Source organism: Dryobates pubescens, chromosome 18 (assembly GCF_014839835.1).
Source record: "Dryobates pubescens isolate bDryPub1 chromosome 18, bDryPub1.pri, whole genome shotgun sequence".
Classification (NCBI taxonomy): domain Eukaryota; kingdom Metazoa; phylum Chordata; class Aves; order Piciformes; family Picidae; genus Dryobates; species Dryobates pubescens.
Window position 1 is genome coordinate 22,378,950 of NC_071629.1, and position 16,777 is coordinate 22,395,726.

General features: G+C 54.2%; 1 protein-coding gene across 6 annotated transcripts in view; it reads right to left on the reverse strand.

Moving 5' to 3' along the window:
- Nucleotides 1–16,777, reverse strand: part of LOC104307897 (kelch-like protein 13) — a 121,986-nt gene that overhangs the window by 25,986 nt on the left and 79,223 nt on the right. For all 6 annotated transcript variants that reach the window (XM_054169546.1, XM_054169545.1, XM_054169542.1 and 3 more), the window contains 3 exons: nt 7,962–8,103; nt 3,413–3,545; nt 2,790–2,986 (listed from right to left, as the gene is read on the reverse strand). In XM_054169546.1, the coding sequence (XP_054025521.1) occupies nt 2,790–2,986; nt 3,413–3,545; nt 7,962–8,103 (472 nt within the window). The remainder of the gene's footprint in view (nt 1–2,789; nt 2,987–3,412; nt 3,546–7,961; nt 8,104–16,777) is intronic.

Genomic DNA, 16,777 nt, shown 5'->3' on the forward strand with positions numbered 1-16,777 from the left:
GCTTCAGCAGTGGCAACCCTCAGTGATCCCAGGTTGTCCTAAGGGCTGGGGTGCAGATCAAGGGCACTGTTAAATCCTCTGCACCATGCTGGGGGGCAGAGTAAAAAAGCTGCACCCGGTGAAAGGAAGGGACAGGAGAGGTGACCCTGAACTGACCAACAAAGGATTCCACCCCAGTATAAAACTGAGGGATCACCAGGGTTAAGCCCTCTTCTCTTGGCCTTCTTCCATGGCCAGGATCTGAGGAGCTCTGTCCATTCTGCCTTCCATCCTGATCCATGAATTCCTGAATCCAGTTCCAGAATCCAAGTCTTGAATTTGGTTTCCATCTGCTGCTGAGTCCAGCCTGGGACTCGGGGCACAACATGAGTGGTGAGGTGACAAGCTGCCATCAGGGGGGTTGGGCTCAGTATTGGTTGCATGGATTTGGGGCTCTTTCATTTCATTGCTACTCCTTTCATTAATTTAGTTTCAGTCTGCTTTTCCATTTCACAAGTTCCTCCCTTATTCCCAGCAGGAGCAGGGAGGTCATCCTGCCCCTGTACCCAGCACTGCTGAGGCCCCAACTTGAGTCCTGTGTCCAGTTCTGGGCTGCTCAGGTTAGGAAAGATGTTGAGCTGCTGGAAGGTGTCCAGAGAAGGGCAACAAAGCTGGGGAGGGGTCTGGAGCACAGCCCTGTGAGGAGAGGCTGAGGGAGCTGGGGTTGCTTAGCCTGCAGATGAGGAGGCTCAGGGGAGACCTTCTTGCTCTCTCCAACTCCCTGAAGGGAGGTTGTAGCCAGGTGGGGGTTGGTCTCTTCTCCCAGACAACCAGAACAAGAGGACACAGTCTCAAGCTGTGCCAGGGGAGGTTGAGGCTGGAGGTGAGGAGAAAGTTCTTCCCAGCAAGAGAGATTGGCCATAGGGATGTGCTGCCCAGGGAGGTGGTGGAGTCCCCATCCCTGGAGGTGTTCAAGAGGGGATTGGATGTGGCACTTGGAGCCATGGGTTAGTTGTCAGGAGGTGCTGGGTAATAGGTTGGACTTGATGATCTCTGAGGGCTTTTCCAATCTTATTGATTCTAGGATTCTCTTCTGTCACTCATTTAGTGGCCAGCCCAGCCCTACCCTGTGACAGGAAGGACACAGAATGTGAGGGCATGAACTGTGAAACTCAGTGAGGAACCTGGGAAACAACAACTCTGATGGGCTGCTGTCATCACTGCAAGGTGCTTTGGAATGATGAGAGTTTTAATGTGGTGTACCACTGGCATCACATCACATTCACACAGTGCATTAGACCCAGGTGGGAAAGAAAAACCACAGGGATTTTCAGAGAGCTACAAAGAAAACTCTTCACAGTATCACAGAACCACCAAGGTTGGAAGAGGCCTCAAAGATCATCAAGTCCAACCTGTCACCACAGACTTCACAACTAGACCATGGCACCAAGTGCCACATCCAATCCCCTCTTGAACACCTCCAGGGATGGGGACTCCACCACCTCCCTGGGCAGCACATCCCAATGATGAACGACTCGCTCGGTGAAGAACTTTCTCCTCACCTCCAGCCTAACTTCCCCTGGCACAGCTTGAGACTGTGTCCTCTTGTTCTGCTGCTGGTTGCCTGGGAGAAGAGACCAACCCCTATGTGGCTACAACCTCCCTGCAGGGAGTTGGAGAGAGCAAGATGGTCTCCCCTGAGCCTCCTCTTCTGCAGGCTAAGCAACCCCAGCTCCCTCAGCCTCTCCTCACAGGGCTGTGCTCCAGACCCCTCCCCAGCTTTGTTGCCCTTCTCTGGACACCTTCAAGTCTCTCAATGTCCTTCTTAAACTGAGGGGCCCAGAACTGGACTCAAGGTATGGCCTAACCAATGCAGAGTACAGGGCACAAGGACTTCCCTGCTCCTGCTGGCCACACTCTTCCTGATGCAGGCCAGGATGCCATTGGCCTTCTTGGCCCCCTGGGCACACTGATGGCTCATGTTCAGGCAGCTGTCAATCAGCACCCCCAGGTCCCTCTCTGTTTGGCAGCTCTCAGCCACTCTGACCCTAGCCTGTAGCTCTGCCTGGGGTTGCTGTGGCCAAAGTGCAGCCCCTGGCACTTGGACTTGTTGAATGCCATCCTGTTGGCCTCTGCCCATCTGTCCAGTCGGTCGAGGTCCCTCTGCAGAGCCCTTCTGCCCTCTGACTGACCAACCTCTGCTCCCAGCTTGGTGTCATCTGCAAACTTGCTGATGCCTGACTCAACCCCCTCATCCAGATCATCAATGAAGATGTTAAAGAGCACAGGGCCCAGCACTGATCCCTGGGGGACACCACTGGTGCCTGGCTGCCAGCTGGCTGTGGCACCATTCACCACCACTCTCTGGGCTCAGCCTCCAGCCAGTTCCTAACCCAGCTCAGAGAGCTGCTGTCCAAGCCAGGGGCTGACAGCTTAGACAGCAGTTTGCTGTGGGGGACGGTGTCAAAGGCCTTGCTGAGGTCCAGGTAGACCACATCCACAGCCTGCCCCACATCCACCAGGCAGTCACCTGGGCATAGAAGGAGATCAGGTTGGTCAGGCAGGACCTGCCCACTCCTAAATCCATGTTGGCTGGACCTTGGCCATTTTCTGTGAATCCAAATTCTGACTGATGGCAAGGTTTAGACTTTGAGCATTCCACAGTCATTGCCTCACCAGACCCAAAGCCACAAACAAAACTGAAAGGAAGCAAACAAACAAAACCAACCCAAAACCAACCCCGACCACCCATCAACCCCAACCCTGGAGGCTTGAAGGGCTGTAAATGTGAAACAAGCAGCAAGTCTTACCCCAGAGATAAGAAACACTTTACAGAAGTCTAAAACAGGTAAAATCTGCAAAAAACTGGCAGCTTCCAGAGTGTCCTGAAGGTTGTCCATGTTAAGGGAAAGTTTTGCAGTGTAAATGAAATCAATGATCTTCTTGAGGCCTATTTTGTTCACACCATGCAGCTTGATGCACATTAAATCCTGCTCCTTCATTCCTCCTGGAAAACAGACAGGCAGGGAAGTTTCCATCATCATTTGGCTTAAGATCATTTCATAAGCTCAGAGCAAACTGAAAGGCAGTTTACAAGCAGAACTTCACAAGGCAGCAGCAAGAGCAGAGAGAGCACAGCTATGTGGAGCTGTGTGCAGCCCTGGGCTGATTCAGACACACACTGAACATGTGTCTGAGTGTCCAAGGGCTGGCAGCTGGGGGACAGCAGCAGCCAGCCACCGTGGAAGAAGAGGCCACAGGACATACAGCTGCCCAAGCTTTGGCCCAAGAGGTCCTCTCTGGCATCTGAGGCATGGTTACAACAGCAGAGCCAGCAGAGAGGGCAGAAGAGCTGCGGACACTGAGCGTGTGTCTGTGTCCAAGTGATGGCAGCTGGGAGGTAGCAGCATGCAGTATTCAACTGAAACACCACCTGTGAACATAGCCTTGAAGTAGTCACTTGCAGAGGCCATCATTGCTCTGTGAACAGGAAAGACTTCATCACCATCTCCAGGCACAAGGGTCACGTCACAGAGCAGACCCTCCACTCGCAGCTGGTCGAAACCCTGCAACAACAACACCGCCAGGGAGAGGTTTGGGAGGGAAGGAGGAACCTCTCCCCTTCCCCTGATGCATCCCCCTGTACACATGGACTGTAGCTCCAAAAGAACACCAAGACATTGAGACTGGAGATCAGGAAGAAAAAAAATGGACCAGGTTGCTCAAGGCCTTATCCAGCCTGGCCCTCAACACCTCCAGGGATGGAGCCTCAACCAGCTCCCTGGGCAACACATTCCGGTGTTCCACCACCCTCATGCTGCAGAGCTTGTGCCTAACAGCCAACCTAAACCTGCTCTCATTTCAAACCATTGCCACTGTCCTGTCCCTGCAGGCCTTTGCAAACAGTCCTTCTGCAGCCTTCCTGTAGCCCCCTTCAGCTACTGGCAGGCTGCTATGAGGCCTCCCTGGAGCCTTCTCTTCTCCAGGCTGAACACCCCCAGCTCCCTCAGCCTGTCCCCACAGCAGAGGTTCTCCAGCCCCCTGATCACTTTTGTGGCCTCCTCTGGACCCTCTCCATCAGGTCTGCATCCTTCCTGTGGGCTCCAGAGCTGGGCACAGTGCATCCACAACAACCTACCACAGCATCCCACAGCAAGATCTTTCCCTTAAGCTCTGCCTGGCTGGAGGTACTGGAAGATGTGTGGAATATTCACCTTCTTCATGCACTGCAGAACAGAAGCTCCAACATAAAACACTTTCCTTCAGCTGGGCATGGCTGATGGCTTTCTGGCACTACTAAGAATGTAAATATTTTCTTTATAGATTTAACACTTAAAAGAAGCCTGGGCACCAGCCCACATGGTTTCAAGTCTAAGCCACCTCACAGTGAGGCTGCACTTGTAAAACTGCAAAGCTAAGCAGAAGTTAAGATCCTAATTTCCACCAAATCAGAATCACCAAGGTTGGAAGAGACCTTAGAGATCATCAAGTCCAACCTCTCACCCAAGACCTCATGAATAAAACCATGGCTCCAAGTGCCACATCCAATCCCCTCTTGAACACCTCCAGGGATGGGGACTCCACCACCTCCCTGAGCAGCACATCCCAATGGCCAATCTCTCTTGCTGGGAAGAACTTTCTCCTCACCTCCAGCCTCAACCTCCTCTGGCACAGCTTGAGACTGTGTCCTCTTGTTCTAGTGCTGGGAACCTGGGAAAAGAGACCAACCCCCACCTGGCCACAACCTCCCTTCAGGCAGTTGCAGAGAGCAAGGTCTCCCCTGAGCCTCCTCTTCTCCAGGCTAAGCAACCCCAGCTCCCTCAGCCTCTCCTCACAGGGCTGTGCTCCAGACCCCTCCCCAGCTTTGTTGCCCTTCTCTGGACACCTTCCAGCAGCTCAACATCTTTCCTAACCTGAGGAGCCCAGAGCTGGACACAGGACTCAAGGTGTGGCCTAACCAGTGCTGAGTACAGGGCACAATGACTTCCCTGCTCCTGCTGGCCACACTGTTCCTGATGCAGGCCAGGATGCCATTGGCCTTCTTGGCTGCCTGGGCACACTGATGGCTCATGTTCAGCTGCTCTCCACCAGTACCCCCAGGTGCCTCTCTGCCTGGCAGCTCTCAGCCACTCTGACCCCAGCCTGTAGCTCTGCCTGGGGTTGCTGTGGCCAAAGTGCAGCCCCTGGCACTTGGACTTGTTGAATGCCATCCTGTTGGCCTCTGCCCATCTGTCCAGTCGGTCAAGGTCCCTCTACAGAGCCCTTCTGCCCTCTAACTGACCAACCTCTGCTCCCAGCTTGGTGTCATCTGCAAATTTGCTGATGACTGACTCAACCTCCTCATCCATATCATCAGTGAAGATATTAAAGAGGCTGGGGCCCAGCACTGATCCCTGGGGCACACCACTGGTGCCTGGCTGCCAGCTGGCTGTGGCACCATTCACCACCACTCTCTGGGCTCAGCCTCCAGCCAGTTCCTAACCCAGCTCAGAGTGCTGCTGGCCAAGCCAGGGGCTGACAGCTTGGCCAGGAGTTTGCTGTGGGGGACAGTGTCAAAGGCCTTGCTGAGGTCCAGGCAGACCACATCCACAGCCTGCCCCACATCCACCAGGCAGTCACCTGGGCACAGAAGGAGATCAGGTTGAAGATGCAGGACCTGCCCCTCCTAATCATTCCAAGTCTAATTTGTCACAAAGAACAGAGTGCAAATATAAAAAATGAGTGATTGGGCCAAAGAAATCAGAAGCCAAACAGAAGATAATACCAGAGAGTCACAGATTGCTTTGGGTTGGAAGGGACTCTCAGAGGGCAGCTTTTCCAACCCCCCTGCAGGCAGCAGGGACACCTCCAACCAGATCAGGCTGCCCAGGGACACATCTGGCCTGACCTTGAATGTCTCCAGGGATGAAGCCTCATCCAGCAGCCTGTTCCAGTATTTCACCACTCTCACTGTGCAGAGCTTCCTCCTGATGTCCAGCCTAAATCCATTCTGCTCCAGTTTCAAACCATGGCCTCTCTTCCTATCTCTGTAAGCCCTTCTGAACAGTCCATCCCCAGCCTGCCTTTAGGTCCCCTTCAGGTATCTGACTGTAGCTCTAAGGTCTCCCTATATCAAGCTAGTACATCTCCAAGACTTGCCTGGAGCTCCTACAAACAAGGACTCTTAACTCCTGCTTCTACAATTGCTCAAAGTGTGAAGGAATGAAGCAGTAAGCTCTGAAGGCTTTGTGCAGTGCTGCAAGGAGGCAGAGTTCTGCAGACACCCAAGTCATAGAAACTGAAAGAACAGAACTGCTATCCTCTCTCAACTAAAATCTAAAATGTCAACTTTTTGTCCCCAGCTGTTGGCTATTGAGGCAGTGAATCCAGGAAACAAGTGGCAGCTCTCCAGTGAGCCATGCCATACAGGTATCATGAGGCCCTCAGTGGCCTTGATGAGGCCTTGAGTGAGCTGGGCTAGGGGAAGGTGTCCCTGCCAGTGGCAGGGGGATTGATCTTTAAGGTCCCTTCCAAAGCATTCTGTAAATCTGTGAATGATTTGCACTCCTGTGGGACTGGCACTGGAAAGCAGCAAGCAGTGAGCTGCACTCTGTGTGTAAAAGCTCCAGCAGAAACAAGGAGAGCAAATTAGTACACCTCTAAATTCTTCCAGGTTCAGAGAGGAGAGCACTTCCATCCAGCAATGTTCTACCACATGGTAGTGCCCCAGAGCCAGAGCCAGCACAGGACATGCCACCAAGCCTGTCAGACAGGGTTCAGCCATCCCAGGGTCATGACCAGGGAGCATGGACCTCTCCACACCATGAAGGCAGCTTCCACACAGAGGGTGGTGCAAGTGTTTGCCTCACAGAATCACATGGAATCAGTGACAGAATGGGTTGGGTTGGAAGGGACCATCCAGTTCCAAGGGATCATCCAGCTCCAACCCCCTGCCATGGGCAGGGACCCCTCCCACCAGCACAGGCTGCTCAAGGCCTCATCCAGCCTGGCCTTCAACACCTCCAGGCAGGAGGCAGCCACAGCCTCCCTGGGCAGCCTGTGCCAGAGTCTCCCCACCCTCACTCTTGAGAATTTCTTCCTTATCTCCAGTCTCAGTCTCCCCTCTCCCAGCTCAAAGCCATTGTTCCTCATCTTGGCACTCCCAGCCCTTTTCACAAGTCCCTCCCCAGCTCTCCTGGAGCCCTTCAGGTCCTGGAAGGCTGCTCTGAGGTCTCCCTGGAGCCTTCTCTTCTCCAGCCTCAACAGCCCCAACTCTCCCAGCCTGGCCCCACAGGGGAGGTTCTCTCCAGCCCTCTGATCATCTTGGTGGCCTCCTCTGGACCCTGTGCAGCAGCTCCAAGTCCTTCTTGTGCTGGAGGCCCCAGAACTGGAGGCAGTGCTGCAGGTGGGGGCTGAGCAGAGCAGAGCAGAGGGGCAGAATCCCCTCCCTGTGCTGCTGCTCTCCCTGCTTTGTGATACAGCCTGGGACATGGCTGTCTTCTGGGCTGCCAGCCATGATTCTATTCCAGTTTCTTTATCCAGCTGTCACTTCCTAGCTGGCACAATGCTACCTCTCAGCAAACTGAGAGGGCACAGGGATGCAAACCAAGCAAAAGGCCAAAGGTTCTGTTCCAGGTTGTTGCTAAAAGTCAAACCATTACTCTGCAGGGCAAGAAGTTAGAAGCCATGCCTGCTTGTGAGCATTGTCAGCACAGAGCAATCACAGGATCCCAGAATGGTAGAGGCTGGAAGGGAACTCAAAAGCTCATCCAGTCCAACCCCAATGCCAGAGCAGGGCCACCTAGAGCAGGTCACACAGCACCATATCCAGGCAGGGTTTGAATCTCTCCAGAGAGGGAGGCTCCACAGCCCCAGCACCAGGCAGGAGTTCTGGGGCTGTTTAGCAATGAGTAGGGCTGATCATTTCTCCTGAGTAGAGGCATTGTTTGGAGCAGCCCAGCCCCTCAGGGCAGAGCAGCAGTGGCACAAGGAGATGCAGTTACCTGTAACACCACGGAGCTGTGAGTATTGCTGGTGAAGAACCTCGTGGTGCCTGCCTTCGACGCCTGCAGGTGGGCAGAGACGCCCATATCGCTGCCCCCGAGAGACACTTTCATGTGAGGGTCCTCCTCTTCCACCAGAGATCTGAGAAGATTACAACACAGAAACTTGAAGATCAAACTCAACTGTCAGCCAGTGCTGCTCTGCAATCAAACCTGAGGCTCCTGGGATGCCAGGGAGCAGCACAGGGGCTGCAGGCCAAAAGAAAGCAGCAGGTGACAGAGTCAGTCCCTGCTGCTCCCCAGCTGCTAATCTAAGGACGTGAAACATCAGCAGGCTCTGATCCTCTGCAACTGCCAAACAGATTGGGGCTAACATTTCTTCCCCATTCATGGAACCACAGAATGGCTCAGGTTGGAAGGGACCTCAGAGATCATCTGCTCCAACCCCACTCCCGTGGGCAGGGACACCTCTCAGCTGGACTTGGTTGATTGAGGCCTCACCCAAGCTGGCCTTGAACACCTGCAGGGAGGGAGCACAACCTCCCTGGGCAACCTGTTCCAGAGTCTCACCACCCCCATACTGTAGAACTTCTTCCTCAGGTGCAGTCTTTCCTTCCATCCCCACCTCCCTAAGACACCTGCACACTAGTTTATTCCCCTGTGTGTGCTTCCAGCCTTGCAGGATGCTGGCAGGGCTCTCATCCAGTTCTCCAAACCAATTTCCCTCCCAGCTTGCCAAGGAAACCTGCAAGGCTGCACCTCTTCAGCAGCCAATGCCAGGAATTTCATTCTTTTGCTTTGCATCACCTTGATCAAGTCTGACTGCAGTGAGAGAGGGCAGACCTGGAGGAGCTTCAGGTTGTAAAGCCAAGCCAGCTTTGGAAACACACAACTGGAAGAAGTCCTTTCAGGATCTGAGATCCAGCATTTTGCTACTATAGGCAACTGCTTCATAAATGGAAGCTAAGAGAACACTTTAATGTTTTCCTTCCAAGCAATTGGTGTCCAAACCTAGACAGGAAAGGCTAATTTTAGGGAGGAGTGTTAAAGAATGCCTGCACTATTATTAGCCTTCCATTTGAAGCCTGAGATGTAAATGAGGTTCTCAGAAAGAGATAAGCATAGGAGATCCTAACTCCCCTAACCTGTAATTATTAGAGAATGCAAATAAATGTCAGCTGCAGAGACACTCACAAGAAGCAGCTCTGTGGTTTCCAGCTTCTGATGCAGCCCCCATTAGCAGGCAGAGCAGCAGAGGGCACCCAATGTTAATTAGCAACCAGAAGCTGCTAATCCACAGGTGAAGACATCTTCATTATCAAGGAAGATTCCACGGTACCAAACCCCCCTCCCAGACAACAGTGCTGCACAGCTCAGACAACAGAGGTTTGCCAACATGCAGGTTAGAACCTTGCCCTTCAGCTGGCTTCACAAATTGCTGTGCTGAGTGACAAGAGTGGGACTGAATTGCTTCCTTTCCACCCCCAGTTTGCCTGTGGTCACTTGGATGGTGCTTGGACTCAGAGGTCTTAGAAAGCAACTCCCTGACTCTATGCAAGGGCAGATACAGAAGTGCCAGATGAGCATTGGCTTTCATACTGGTTTCAGCCTCCAAGCAGAAAAGTTCTGTTTCTTTTAACAAGAAATCAGTTGCCCTCCCTCCTTTGTGCACAAGCATAGGGTTTCATGGCTTGGAAGGGACCTTCAAGCTAATCCAGCTCCAACCCCCTGCCATGGGCAGGGACCCCTCCCACCAGCACAGGCTGCTCAAGGCCTCATCCAGCCTGGCCTTCAACACCTCCAGGCAGGAGGCAGCCACAGCCTCCCTGGGCAGCCTGTGCCAGAGTCTCCCCCCACCCAACAATTTCTTCCTCATCTCCAGGCTCACTCTCCCCTCCCAGCTCAAAGCCATTGTTCCTCAGCCTGGCACTCCCAGCCCTTGTCCCAAGTCCCTCCCCAGCTGTCCTGGAGCCCTTCAGGTACTGTCAGGCTGCTCTGAGGTCTCCCTGGAGCCTTCTCTTCTCCAGGCTGAAAAACCTCAACTCTCAGCCTGTCCCCACAGGGAAGGTTCCTCAGCCCTCTGATCATCTCTGTGGCCTCCTCTGGACCCACTCCAGCAGCTTCCTGTCCCTCAGAGAATCATTAAAGGTGGAAAAGACCTCTAAGATCATCAAGTCCAACCATCAACCCAAGGTGGATCATGCAGAGCAGCTTCTGAAGCTCCTCCACCCCCCTGAGAGCACCATTCAAAGCCACCCACACATAAGGTCAGCCAGGAAAACATCCTCCCAGCAGCTCCAGCACTCAGCAGTGCTGAGGGGCTCGGAGCAGGCAGGTTGTGATGCACACAGACACAGCAGACTGCAGGCACCAGGGTACAGCTGTGCAGCTTGGACTTCCAACAGAGCATTCACTGCTCAGACACCTGGCAGGACTCACAGATGTGGCTGCAGTGCAGCAGGCAAGAGCTGCTCAGCTCACAGCCCAAACCCAGAGAGGAAAGAGCTCTCCAGGCTGCCTGTGGCACCCAACCAATGCCTCCAACAGCACAACACAACACAACAGCTAAGCAGCTGCTGGCTCAGGACTTCAGATATCTTTCACAGTCACAGAATGTAACATGGGGGGGGGTTGGAAGAGACCTCCAGAGATCACCCAGTCCAACCCCCTGCCAGGGCAGGGTCACCCAGGGCAGGGCACACAGAACACATCCAGGGGGGCTGGAAAGGCTCCAGAGCAGGAGACTCCACAGCCTCTCTGGGCAGCCTGCTCCAGGGCTCAGCAGCCTCACAGGGACAAAGTTTTCCCTCCTGTTCCCCTGGCACCTCCTCTGCTCCAGCTTGCCCCCAGTGCCCCTTGTGCTGTGCTTGGCCATCCCTGAGCAGAGCCTGGCTCCAGCCCTGCACATCTTCATCCCCAGCCATGAGGTCACCCTCAGGCTCCTCTGCTCCAAGCTCCCAGCCCCAGCTGCCTCAGCCTGGCCTCCCAGGGAGATGTTGCACTGCCTGCAGCAGCTCTGTGCCTCTGGGCTGGACTCTCCCAAGCAGTTCCCTGAGCTCCTTCTTGCACTAAGCCCAGAGATGGACACAATATTCCAGCTGTGGCCTCAGCAGAGCAGAGGGGCAGGAGAACCTCTCTCAACCTGCTAACTACAGCCCTTCTAATCCACCCCAGGATGCCCTTGGCTTTCCTGGCCACAAGGGCACATTGCTGGCTCATGGACATCCTTCTGTCCACCAGGACCATCAGAGCCTTTCCCCTATGCTGCTCTCCAACAGCTCAGTCCCCAACCTTTCCTGCTCCACAGGGTTGTTCATTCCCAGATGCAGGACTCTAGCCTTGCCCTTGTTGAACTTCAGTTCCTCCCCACCCAGCTCTCAGCCTGTCCAGGTCTGGCTGAATGGCAGCACAGCCTGAGGGGGATCAGCCACTCCACCCAGTTTGGTGCCATCAGCAAACCTGCTGACAGTGCCCTCTGTGCCCCCATCCAGGATGCTGACAAAGACCTTGAACAGTGCTGGTCCCTTTTAGCTGGCTTTGCTCTCAGATGCTTTGGGTCTGGGGTGATTTCTTGGTTTTGTTTTCACAAGGACAGCAAGGAAAGAGTCTAAGATAACTGCAGAGGACACCCAGCCTCTAAATTCAGCCCTGTCTTCCTAGAAGGAACACCAAGTGATGTGCAGGGACTTGGAGGCGTGGGCAGGCAGGAACTGCAGATGCAACCAGCATCAATGTGACTCTTAGCTCTTGAAAGCTCTTCCTGAATTGGCAGCTCAGATAGCCCTCATGTCAAGGAGGCTTTTAAAGTACTTTTTCTGAACTCAGAAGAAAATAGGAGCTGTAGACAGCACTTACAATCACTAGGAAAAGCAAGGTTCACTAAACCAGACTCCCCTGGCTCTCTGCTGTGGGCTCTTCCCATGTTCTCCACATTCCCCACGCTGTTTCCTCTCCCAAGAGCCAGCAGACTTTCTGAGGGTTACACAGGAAGGCAAAGAGCTTAACCAAAATGACACACATACAAAGAAACTTGAAGTGCAATTTAAAAGCCTAACTTCAAACCCCACCTGCAAGAGACGAGAGAGCACAGCTACCTGGAGCTGCCTGCAGTCCTGGGTGCTGCCCAGTGCCAGCACAAGGGGCAGTGGTGGGAGCTGAGGCAGAGGAAGTGCCATGGACACAGGAGGAAACATTTTGTCCCTGTGAGGGTGCCAGAGCCCTGGAGCAGGCTGCCCAGGGGGGCTGTGGAGTCTTCCTCTCAGGAGATATTCCAACCCCACCTGGCTGTGTTCCTGTGTGATGTGCTCTAGGTGCTCCTGCTCTGGCAGGGGCTTGGACTGGATGATCCCTTCCAGCCCCTGACATTCTGTGATTCAGACACACACAGACTGAGTGTCCAAGGGCTGGCAGCTGGGGGATAGCAGACTGCAGTCATCATGGAAGAGGCCACAGGACATACAGCTGCCCAAGCTTTGGCCCAAGATGTCCTCTCTGGCACCTGAGGCCTGGTTACAACAGCAGAGGCAGCAGAGAGGGCAGAAGAGCTTCCAAGCACTTGCTGTACTTCCAAGCACAAATTGACATGGCAAGAGTGGCTGAGCAGCTGCATCCCTGCTCTGACTTTCAGAGACTCACAGAAGGGTTGGAAGGGACCTTCAAGGTTACCCACCAGCCCAGGCTGCTCAAAGTCTCATCCAGCCTGGCCTTCAACACCTCCAGGGAGGGAGCATCCACAACCCCCCTGGGCAACCTCTTCCAGTGTCACCCAATCCTCACTTCAAAGAATCTCTTCCCCATCTCCACTCTCAATCTCCCCTCTCCCAGCTCAAAGCCATTGTTCCTCAGCCTGGCACTCCCAGCCCTTGTCACAATTCCCTCCCCAGCTCTCCTGGAGCCCTTGAGGTCCTGGAAGCTGCTCTGAGGTCTCCCTGGAGCCTTCTCTTCTCCAGGCTGCACAGCCCCAACTCTCCCAGCCTGGCCCCACAGGGGAGGTTCTGCAGCCTCTGAGCATCTTCCTGGCCCTCATACACAAGGGGAAGTTGTCTCACACCCACAGCACACAGATGAGCTCAGCAGCTCACAGCTGCCTCACAGAATAGTTTCAGTTGGAAAAGGCCTCTGAGCTCACCCAGTCCAACCATCAACCCAGCACCACCATGGCCCCCAAACCATGGCCCCAGGTGCCATGGCCACAGGTTTCTGGAACACCACCAGGGATGGGGACTCCACCACCTCCCTAGGCAGCCTGTGCCAATCCCTGACCACTCTTGCACCAAAGACATCTTTCCTCAATTCCAACCTAAACCATCCCTGGGGCCACTTGAGGACATTGCCTCTTGTCCTGTCGTTACTTACTTGGCAGAAGAGGCCAACAGCCACCTAGCTCCAGCCTCCACTCAGGGAGCTGTGGAGAGCCAGACTGTCACCCCGCAGCCTCCTCTTCTCCAGACTAAGAGATTTTCACTGTTCCTCTTCCACATTTGCCATGAGGTGGAACAGAACAGAACAGAACAGAACCGAATAGAATAGACCAGACCAGACCAGACCAGGTTGGAAGAGACCTTCAAGATCATCGCATCCAACCTATCATCCAACACCACCTAATCAACTAACCCACGGCACCAAGCACCCCATCAAGTCTCCTCCTGAACACCTCCAGGGATGGCAACTCCACCACCTCCCCAGGCAGCCCATCCCAATGGGCAATCACTCTCTCTGTAGAACTTCTTCCTCAAATCCAGCCTAAACCTCCCCTGGCACAGCTTGAGACTGTGTCCTCTTGTTCTGGTGCTGGGTGCCGGGGAGAAGAGACCAACCTCTGCCTGTCTACAACCTCCCTTCAGGTAGTTGAGGAGAGCAATGAGGTCTCCCCTGAGCCTCCTCCTCTCCAGGCTAAACAACCCCAGCTCCCTCAGCCTCCCCTCATAGGGCTGTGTTCCAGACCCCTACCCAGGACCATGTGTGAGTCCATGCTGGTTTCATTGTACACCTAAACAACTATGACCCCCCCAAAACCTCCTGGTTGGGTTTCTTGGGGGGTTGCTGTTTAGCTTGTTGGTTTGGCTGAGATTTTTTTTGGGGGGTGGTTGTAGTGTTTTGTGTCCTTTGGGGTTTTGTTGGGATTTGGAGGGTTGGGGTTTGGGGGGATTGGTGGGTTGGGGTTTTGGGGGAATTGTGGGTTGGGGTTTTGGGGGAATTGTGGGTTGGGGTTTTGGGGGAATTGTGGGTTGGGGTTTTTGGGGGGAATTGTGGGTTGGGGGTTTGGGGGGGATTGTGGGTTGGGGTTTTGGGGGGGAGTGGTGGGTTGGGGCTTTGGGGGGATTGGTGGGTTGGGGTTTTGGGGGAATTGTGGGTTGGGGTTTTGGGGGGGATTGTGGGTTGGGGTTTTGGGGGGGAGTGGTGGGTTGGGGCTTTGGGGGGATTGGTGGGTTGGGGTTTTGGGGGGACTGGTGGCTTGGGGTTTTTGGGGGGAATTGTGGGTTGGGGTTTTGGGGGGACTGGTGGCTTGGGGTTTTTGGGGGAATTGTGGGTTGGGGTTTTTGGGGGACTTGTGGGTTGGGGTTTTTGGGGGGTGTTGTTTGGGGATTTTTTTGCTGTTTGTTTGTTTCAAACACCATAACCTTTTTTTACCTGCAGCTGAACAGTGTTGCAGGGCTGAGCACCCTCTGCCATTATGCAGAGGGTGACATTCAGGAGCTGGTGTTGGCAGCAGTTCCAGTGCAAGTCAGCAGGAAGAGCTGGCAGGGGTGCAGTGCTCTCCTGAAGCCAGCCCTGTGACATTCAGCAGGGTGCAGAGAGCGCTCCCAGAGAGCAGGAGTTTGTCATTTGCTTTGTCCTGCTGTCAGCAGTTAGCTGCACACAGGAAGACAATCACAGAAAGGCTCAGGAAGGACCCTCAGAGATCATCTACTCCAACCCCCTGCCATGGGCAGGGACACCTCCCACCAGCCCAGCTTGCTCAAGGCCTCATCCAGCCTGGCCTTCAACACCTCCAGGCAGGAGGCAGCCACAGCCTCCCTGGGCAGCCTGTGCCAGAGTCTCACCACTCTCACACTGAAGAACTTCCTCAGCTTCAGTCCAACCCTGCTCTGCCTCAGCTCCAAACCCTTCCCCCTTGGCCTGGCTCCAGACCCCCTCAGCAAAAGTCTGCAGCCCTCCTGTAGGATCCCTTCAACCATTTTGAAGGTCCCCCTGGAGCCTTCTCCTCTCCAGGCTGCACAGCCCCAGCTCCCTCAGCCTGGCCTCAAGCAGAGCTGCTCCAGCCCTTGGAGCATCCTTGTGGCCTCCTCTGGCCTCACTCCTGCAGCTCTGTGTCCTCCTTCTGCTGGGGACAGCAGAACTGGAGGCAGGATTGGAGGTGAGGTCTGGGCAGAGCAGAGCCCAGGGGCAGAATTCCCTCTCCTGTCCTGCTGCCCACCCTGCTCTGGCTGCAGCCCAGAACCTCATCTTTGTAAGACAAAATGATAAGACAGCAGGCCTCAGGCTCTGAGCTGATAACAACACACAAAGAATCACAGAATCAATAAGGCTGAAAAAGACCTCAGAGATCATCAAGTCCAACCTGTCACCCAACACCTCCTGACAACTAAACCATGGCTCCAAGTGCCACATCCAATCCCCTCTTGAACATCTCCAGGGATGGGGACCCCAGCACCACCCTGGGCAGCACATCCCAATGGCCAATCTCTCTTGCTTGGGAAGAACTTTCTCCTCACCTCCAGCCTAAACCTTCCCTGGCACAGCTTGAGACTGTGTCCTCTTGTTCCGGTGCTGGCTGCCTGGGAGAAGAGACCAACCCCCACCTGGCTACAACCTCCCTTCAGGGAGTTGCAGAGAGCAAGAAGGTCTCCCCTGAGCCTCCTCTTCTGCAGGCTAAGCAACCCCAGCTCCCTCAGCCTCCCCTCACAGGGCTGTGCTCCAGACCCCTCCCCAGCTTTGTTGCCCTTCTCTGGACACCTTCCAGCATCTCAACCTCTTTCCTAACCTGAGGAGCCCAGAGCTGGACACAGGACTCAAGGTGTGGCCTGAGCAGTGCTGAGCACAGGGCACAATGACCTCCCTGCTCAAAATCCACACAAGAGACATTTCCAACTACCCTGCCAAGACATTTAACCCTGCTCAGAGACAACATCAGTCTGGGGGAGCTGTTCAGTGAGTATTGAGCACTAACAGTGCCAGTCACAGCAGGACAGATGGGGAACAGCTCTGTGTGACCCAATACAAGAGAACCACAGCAAGGAGCTCTGTCACACCAGGACAGAGAGGGAACAGGCTCTGTGTGTGACCCACACCAGGAACCTCTGTCTGCTTTGGACCCTTACCCAAGGCCTTATTTACATTCCTTAGCAGAGGTCTGCTAAGCACTGTAATTAATTAGATAATAGGGAATGTAAACATACTGACTTGGGTACTTTATTGTCCCTCCACTATGTCACAGTGAAGCATTTTACCAAAAAGAGAGAAAGTTAATCCATTTTCTAATGAATTTTCTTGCTCTGATCAATGGGGATCATTGCAGGAGAAGGGCAGGAGGGTCTGCAACCAGAGCTTTTTAGTCTGGAGAAGAGCAGACCTGCAGGGGACCTCATCAATGCTGATCAGTCCTTCAAGGGTGGGGGCCAGGAAGGTGGGAGCAGGATTTGCTCAGTGGTGCCCAGGGACAGGACTTGAGCACAAGAAGTTCCATCTAAACATGAGGAGGAACTTCTGTAATTGCAGGGTGCTGGAGCCCTGGAGGAGCTGCCCAGAGAGGTGGAGGAGTCTCCATCTCTGGAGGCATTCAATTCCTGCCTGGACACGTTCCTGTGTGACTTTCT